Genomic DNA, 8207 nt, shown 5'->3' on the forward strand with positions numbered 1-8207 from the left:
AGGGGGTCCCGCCCCTCCCCCCTTTAAAAGCTTTTCTTTCTCTTAAAAGAAGGAACTCTACAAATGTGACTTCCCAAAGGCGCGCTTCTTTTCCCTTCTGCCACGGTCGCGGTCTTCCCTAACGCTAGCGACTTGTGACTTCCCGTCTGCTGTGCGGAGACCGTGGGGTTGCTGGAAGTACCGGGGCGGGGACAGCTAGCTCCGGGCACACCCCCGGGGCAGGGGTCCTGCCAGCTCTGGGAATTGGAAGCAGGCGGGCACAATTGCACTCCGGGCCCCCTGGGCGCCCAGCGCACACTGTACTCAATTTACCACCCCAGCTGGGCTCTCGCCCGCTCCTCCCACCCTACGGGCATTGGCTGAGAACGCGGAAGAACCGAGAGCTCGCACTCACCAATGGGAGAATTCGCCTGCTTTGATGGACGGGAACCCTTCCACCAATGGCGATTCAGGGATGCCCGATTGAGCAGCCCGGGCGAGTGCACATAAAAGACGCCCCGCCCGGCTCGCGCTTCATTCTGAACCGAGCCTGGTGCGGCGCAGCCTACTCAGCTCCCTGCGGTGGCTCCCTCCCTGGTCTCTCCTACGAGCAGCATGAAAGCCTTCAGTCCGGTGAGGTCCGTTAGGAAAAACAGCCTGTCGGACCACGGCTTGGGCATCTCCCGGAGCAAAACCCCGGTGGACGACCCGATGAGTCTGCTTTACAACATGAACGACTGCTACTCCAAGCTCAAGGAACTGGTGCCCAGCATCCCCCAGAACAAGAAGGTGACCAAGATGGAAATCCTGCAGCACGTCATCGATTACATCTTGGACCTGCAGATCGCCCTGGACTCGCATCCCACTATCGTCAGCCTGCACCACCAGAGACCTGGACAGAACCAGGCGTCCAGGACGCCGCTGACCACCCTGAACACGGACATCAGCATCTTGTCCTTGCAGGTGAGACTCGCTTGCAAGTACCCTGCTGCCCAGATGCTCCGGGTCGCCCGAGCTGTCACTCTTAAAGCCCATCGTAGAGACAGGTTCATTAACTTTATTTTTAAGAAAACTGTACATTGAGCGTCATGTGAAATCGCTACTTATAAGTTCTGTGTGGGTTGCGTCTGGATCTGCATCGTAGCATGAACCTGTTTAATGGGACTTGTTGGCACTTTCAAAAGGAGGAGGGGGGCTACCTTCCTTTAAGATTGCCTAATATCCTACCTTTTATCCTCTTTCTCTCCAGGCATCTGAATTCCCTTCTGAGCTTATGTCGAATGATAGCAAAGTACTCTGTGGCTAAGTAAATGGTGAGTGTTTGCGGGTGCCTCCTGTTTGCATGTCTCGGTAATGTGTGTCTGTTAAATGTTTGGTTTGGTAAATGCATGCTTACTAAACTGTGTTACGGGTGCCGCTTGTCTTACCAGATAGGCATGAAGGGGCTTGTAGCTGTGGTTGCTCGGGATTACAGAACAGTTGCCTTTAAAAAAAAAAAAAAGAAAGAAAGAAAGAAAAAAGAAAAAGAAAATAAATGCCAGCAAGTTACTATGAAGGTGTCAGGATGAGGTGTTATTGGTTTTTATAAGCCCAGTGGTGGAAGGACAAGGGACTAACCTCAACTGTAATTAATCTTATTGCCACAAATTCCATAGTGATTCTCTTTCCCCCAAACTGCAGTCCTCCGAGATTTCTCTGGCTAGCTGAAGACGGCTACCCCGAGCCTTACCCCGTGCTCTGGGATCCAGATTTCCCTATCTGTTAACTAAAGGGCTGTTTTCAATCAAATAATTGTTACAAGAAGCAGACTGGCGCCTGTGAGCGCGCTGTTAGAGATCCAAATAGGAGACTGGGTTTGGGAAGTTTTCCCCTGGAGTCCCTGCTATTTTCATGTTTAATTTGTGCTGCTGGGGCCGGGTCTGTGTGCCGCATCTGGACACCAGGGCTTGGTTAAATGCTCAAACTGTGGCTTCCTCGGCGCCAGGCTGCCCGCCTCTGCCCTTAGGTTACACTCTCCTAAACTGCCTTTCTCTCCCGATCTTTTGCAGGCATTTGGGGACTTTTTTTCTTTTTACTTTCTCTTTTTCTTTTGCACAACAAGAAGTCTACAGGATCTTTTAAGACTTTTTTGTTTTGTTATCAACCATTTCACCAGGAGAACAAGTTGAATGGACCTTTTAAAAAAGAAACCGGAAGGAAAACTAAGAATGATCATCTTCCCCAGGTGTTCTCCGGCCTGGACTGTGATACCGTTATTTATGAGAGACTTTCAATGCCCTTTCTACAGTTGGAAGGTTTTCTTTATATACTATTCCCACCATGGGGAGCGAAAACGTTAAAAAAAAAACCACACACACAAGGAATTGCCCAATCTAAGCAGACTTTGCCTTTTTTCAAAGGTGGAGCGTGAATACCAGAAGGACCCAGTATTCGGTTACTTAAATGAAGTCTTTGGTCAGAAATGGCCTTTTTGACACGAGCCTACTGAATGCTGTGTATATATTTATATATAAATATATATATATATTGAGTGAAACCTTGTGGACTCTTTAATTAGAGTTTTCTTGTATAGTGGCAGAAATAACCTATTTCTGCATTAAAATGTAATGACGTACTTATGCTAAACTTTTTATAAAAGTTTAGTTGTAAACTTAACCCTTTTATACAATAAATCAAGTGTGTTTATTGAATGTTGATTGCTTGCTTTATTTCAGACAAACAGTGCTTTGATTTTTTTTATGCTATGTTATAACTGAACCCAAATAAATACCAGTTCAAATTTATGTAGACTGTATTAAGATTATAATAAAATGTGTCTGACATCCATGCCTGGATTCTGAATGATTTGGGGGTGTCTTGTGCTTGCTTGGGGCACCTTCTGTTCTCTCTCCCCCTCTATCACGAGTCCCCTGGCGGAAACTCAACACACCTAGCAGTGCCTGTGCATTGGGACAAGGTTTTAAACGGGATTGTAAGAGCAGGCCCCCTTGAGTTCATAAGTGTAGACCAGAAAGACACCTTTGGAGCAAGGTCCGGCTTTAGAAAGAGAAAGGGGCTCTGGCTGTCGCTGTTTACCCCTGGGAATTAAGTGGTAAACCTGGGCGCGAACTCGATCCAGAACAACTCCTTCCTCTCCTCTTCCACCTGTGGCTCACCCAGGCCTGCCTGGGCCGGCTGCTTTCCCAGTCCTGTGGCTATTGAGTGCTCTTCACCCTTGACTGCACTCTGAACCTCAAGGAACAGAGGGAAGGTGCGAGGAGAGCCCCGCCCACTCACCAAAAAAAAAAAAAAAAAAAGTATGACCAACATTTCCATGCAGCTCTCTGAGCCTTGAGGACACTGGGCCGCTAATTTGAATAAGCATTCAATAGGTCCTTAGATTTAGTTCCCAAGTTGGAAGTGACTTGGTTGGGATGGGGTGGTTCTGGAAAGTAGTCGAGGGAAGACAGGCACAGCCTAGAGCGAGAGGATGGGACAAGAGGTAGAGTATGTGCGCCTCACCTGGTGCCACTTTCTAGGCCAAGCAGGTGTTTGGGTGGCGCCTGCTAGTCTGCCTTGGCTGAGGTGTTTCCTCTCCCCTGACACCGAATCCATCCTGGGGAGTGGAGGAGGGGCAGCTTCGGTTCCGGTGGTCCCCGCCTCCTTCCTGCAGGGCGGGGTTTTCCTTAATGAATATGCCCTCCGTGCAATGCACGCTTTGCCCATTACACCTGGGTTGGAGACTGCCCGAGAGGTCTTGGCAGCCGCCAACACATTGGTCACCTGTTGCCTACTGTAGCCCCTGCAAGCTCTCTGCCACCCCACCCACCATCACCCTTCTGCCCGGCCACACACAAAAAAGCGGGAGAGAAGAACCAGAGAGCAAGTTGCTGCCCCACCCCAGCCTGTCCTCAGCCTCGTGACTGTCGGATCTCATCCTCCCCTTGGATGGCTTTGGGGACCTGACCCTGAAGAACAATTTACCATCGGAACGGCAGGCCCTTACGGAGCACCTGTAGGGTCGCTGGACAAGCAGCGACACGTGAATGACTTCTAATCAGCCGCAGCCTGGGCAAAGTGGCTTCTTTTGGAGGGGACTTCTAACCGCAGCTGGTCGCGCCGTGGAGGCCGAGCGCCACCTACTGGCAACTGTGAGGATCGCTACTGGCCTACGGTTCTGCTGTAAGCAGGCGTAGATGCTGGGAGCAGGTGGCCAGCAGCATTATCCTGACCAAGCCCTGGCTATGTTACCTTCTAAAAATGATTGATGTCATCCCTAAAGACTCTGCTGCTAGCACGAATATATAAAGCCGCTCCGCCCCTTTACGGCTTACAACCTATTTGCCAGTTAGCATCTTATACTCTGGTGGGATCTCCCGCCTACCAGTTTGTGACTGGAAAAAATGGCTGCACAGTTTTAGGTCAGATAGTTTGGCCGCATGCTTCCGCTCTTCCCCTAACTTTGCCTTAAACGTTTATTTTCCCCAATTGCTTCATGCCTTTTATCCAAGTGTTACTTTGTCACAGTGGTTCTCAACCTGTGGTTTGTGACTCTGTTGGGGTTAAATAACCCTTCATGGAGTCATATATCAGATGTCCTGCATATCAGATATTTACATTACGAATCACAACAGTAGCAGAATTACACACACAAAGCAGCAATGAAAACAGTTTTATGATTGGGGGTCATCACAACATGAGGATCTGTATTAAAGGTAAGATTAAGAATCACTGCTTTGTCAGAATGGGGTAAGAGCAAAGTTTCCTTATTCCAGACCTTAATGCCATTTTTTTAATTCCCCCAAATAAGATGTAAGTCTAGATGGTTCATGCACCATCAGTTTCAAAAATTCTTTCGGCTTCTAAATTTGAGTAATTTGAGATTTTTTTTTCTTTTTAAAAAGACTTATTTATTGTATTACGAGTGCACTGTAGCTGTCTTCAGACACACCAGAAGAGGGCATTGGACATCATTACAGATGGTTACAAGGCACCATGTGGTTGCTGGGAATTGAACTCAAGACCTCTGGATGAGCAGTGAATGTTCTTAGCTGCTGAGAGCCCTGTCTCTCCAGCTCCCAATTTTGAGATTTTAAAATCATGACATTGAGGCAAATTTACACATTCTCATGTTTCCTTTGGTGATGTTTCTCACCATGTAAGTTTTAAATTTCCTTACATTGATTTTGGTTTTTTGTTTGTTTGTTTGTTTGTTTAGTGCTAGGGATCAAACCCAAGGCCTTGATAACACAAGGCAAGCACATACCACTACGCCACACTCCCAGCCCTTGGCGTTACTCTTCTCTGAAAGCTTTCCTATTCATTAACAAGCTGCGGTTTCTGAGATAACTCTGACTCCAGCGTGATGTCGGGTTTGTTTCTTTGGTCTGTGGTGATGTCTACTACAGATTCTGTTAACGCAGAACTTTATTTGTAATTTTGAAAAGTAAAGAACTTTTTTCTCTGCACTACCCTACACTTAGAATAACAGTCACACTGGCATCAAACAGTACTGGAGGTTAGTTTGTCCTCAGTACCCAGGGCTGTGTCAAGATCCTTAAGAGACAGGCAGATGTGTATCCCTCCCACAGTAGACAAGCCAGCCCACACACGGCCAGTCAGTGGACAAACCATTACAGTCTATCGTTGCTTCCTCTTGGGAGAGCGGCTTCCAAGTTAGAATCTAGCAGCAATGACTATTATTCTTGCCAGGGAAAAGCTGATACAGAAACCCTTAAATTCAATGGTGCCCTGCCCCAGAACTACTCCTCAGCCTGATTCTGCTTATATCCTTTGGAGTTCTGGTCACTTGCTCTTAGAAGGAGGGCTCCAGGCTTGGGTGTCCTCTGGCCTTAGACCTACTTGGCATAGCTATTCCAGGCCCGGCTGTCTTGAAGCAGAATAATGGTAATGGCCTATAGAGGATCTTGGCCTGAAGCCTGCAATAAGCAGAACAATCCGACCGATAGCTAGGTCTGCGGTAACAAGCGTGAGCCAGGGGGTTGTCCTATATAAAAGGGGGAGGAGCCAGAAGACCCTGGCCTGAGATTCCAATCAGCCCTCCCTTCTGCCACCCAGGCTGCCCATGGGCTTCCAGCCTGTGATTGCTCACAATCCGGTCAGTAAATAACTGTCATAAATCCATTGGTTCAGCTTTATGGAATCCTTCCTCTGGTCCCTGCGTCTTTACATTTCCCCAGGAAGATGAGGACACGGCAGGGACCCTGTAAGCAGTGGCAGCGAGATGATCTGAGAAGCCTGGGGCAGCCATTGTGTTTTGTGAGGTGGGGTCATGAGGAACACTGGCCAAGGCTGCGGGAGTGAGGGGCATTTCTAAGCAGGGGCCCAGAGAGGGGGTGGGGGGAGAGAACAGAGTGGCAGTAAGCAGTGTGCATATACCTGGGCCAGCCCCAGGTAAGTTCACCCCTCTAAACAAACTGGGGCTTTGACAAACAAAATTAAAAAAAAGATCTGGCAAGCTGGGAGAGCAGCCTGGATCAAACCGTAAAGTAAAATGGATCTGTAATATACCTGCAAAATAGTCCAGCTACCTGGGGCCTTGGAATGCGTCTGGTCTGCCCCTTCCCTGTAGGATACCCCCAGTGGGGCCCTTCATGTCAGTAACTTGGAGCAAGGCATTTCCTGGTAGAAAAGACAGACAAGGCACCAGGACTGGGCACATGCTCTTGTCCTTGAAATGACCTGTCAAGGGAAAATCCTTATTTACCATGTGTTGAAGTTAGGCCCTGGTTCTCCTTCCCACCCTCACGCTCCCAGAAATAAGACTCGGACTCAGAATATATTTACAAATACCTTGGCCGTATATCTAGGCTCTTCCCTGACTAGATATAACTTAAAATACCCCATTTATTCTAGCCTACATTCTGCCAAATGCCTGGTTACCTATGCTCAAGTACCGCGCGTCTGTCTCCTCACATCTTCCTGGGCGATCTCCCAGAATCCTTTCTCCTTGGGGATGCCCCACCTTCTATTTCCTGCCTAAGCCATCGGTCATAGGCTTTTTAACTGCTAGGTAATACATCTATCCATACATACACAAGACGTTCTCTCTACAGTCACCTCATGATGTATGTCCGAAGGGGATGGACGCATGCCCAGTGAACGGATACTGTCCAGAGTTACGGAAGAGCTCATCACCCGTCCATCAAGCTAAGTATCCGCCCCATTCCTGACCCTGAGGATCTGCTCCTCCCTCCACCTAAACTCACTAAAAAGAAAAACAAAAAACCTACAAAGACCCCAGAGCTTCTGGGCTACGTGCTTCCTCAAGCCAACTGCTGTCCTGTGCACCGTATTCTATGCTAAACTCTCACTTTTACTAAAAGCAAACTTGACCACGGTGATGTGTCCCCTTGTTTTAGAAGCTAAGAACCGCCAGGCTGTGGTGGCGCACACCTGTAATCCCAGCACTCTGGGAGGCAGAGGCAGGTGGATTTCTGAGTTCAAGGCCAGCCTGGTCTACAGAGTGAGTTCCGGGACAGCCAGGGCTACACAGAGAAACCCTGTCTCTAAAAAAAAACAAAAAACAAAAAACAAAATCCCAAAAACAAAACAAACAAAAAAGAAGAAGAAGAAGCAGCAGCAGCAGCAGCTAAGAACCAGGGACCCACGCCCATCTCAACAGAGGAATGAAGATTCTTTTTAAACTCACATCCAGATTGCCCTTATCTAGAGTAGAAACTCACACACACATCCACTTACTATAGAGATGTGAATGCTAAGAAGCATTCATTAAGATTAAAGTCAGATTCTATCCGGTGACACCCTGAGACCCCGACTGACAAAAGTGGAGATTTCTTTGTAGAGAAAATGCACAAAATTTCCATGTCTAATGGTTGTGTGAAAGGTGGTCATAATTGAAAGGATATAACCAGCACTGGAAACAATTGACCGTGTGGGATATGCAGCATGCACAGCAAAGAGGAGATCAATACAGAAAATCTAAACTGTAAACAGAAAAGTGAGGAGGAAAAAAATGCGCTAGTCAAAAACATAAGAAAACCACAAAATGCTACTATATAAAGACAGGAAGGAGTTCAAAATGAATAAAATACAGGTAATATGGTCACTGTGGGTGAAAATAAAGAAATGCAAGGGAAGGGAAGGAGAGGACTGCTCCTGGGTATGGTGGGGGAAGAAAGTTTATTATGGGTAAGAGGGAGAGGCAGGGGCAACTGCGAGAGTCCAGAGTGGACTTGAGCAGACGGGCTAGACTAGGCGGGGAGCGG

General features: G+C 47.8%; 1 protein-coding gene across 2 annotated transcripts; it reads left to right on the forward strand.

Annotated features, from left to right (window-relative positions):
* Positions 1-504: 504 nt before the first annotated feature.
* Id2 (inhibitor of DNA binding 2) lies at positions 505-2805 on the forward strand. Of its 2 annotated transcripts, none has more exons than XM_052186025.1 (3): positions 505-942; positions 1229-1292; positions 2028-2805. In XM_052186025.1, exons 1-2 carry the CDS (start codon positions 595-597, stop codon positions 1283-1285), a joined length of 405 nt encoding a protein of 134 aa, XP_052041985.1. In that variant the 5' UTR covers positions 505-594; the 3' UTR covers positions 1286-1292; positions 2028-2805. The 2 variants fall into 2 exon arrangements, with proteins under 2 accessions (XP_052041985.1, XP_052041986.1); XM_052186026.1 differs by having other exon boundaries at positions 2135-2805.
* The last annotated feature ends 5402 nt before the right edge of the window (positions 2806-8207 follow it).

Source organism: Apodemus sylvaticus, chromosome 6 (assembly GCF_947179515.1).
Source record: "Apodemus sylvaticus chromosome 6, mApoSyl1.1, whole genome shotgun sequence".
Lineage (NCBI taxonomy): Eukaryota > Metazoa > Chordata > Mammalia > Rodentia > Muridae > Apodemus > Apodemus sylvaticus.

What these genes read in the sequence shown, in the direction of transcription:
- Id2 (XM_052186025.1), top strand. Translation starts at nt 595, where the DNA reads ATGAAAGCCTTCAGTCCGGTGAGGTCCGTTAGGAAAAACAGCCTGTCG. An exon ending in TCAGCATCTTGTCCTTGCAG is followed by an intron (nt 943 to 1,228) that starts GTGAGACTCGCT and finishes CTTTCTCTCCAG; the next exon opens with GCATCTGAATTCCCTTCTGA.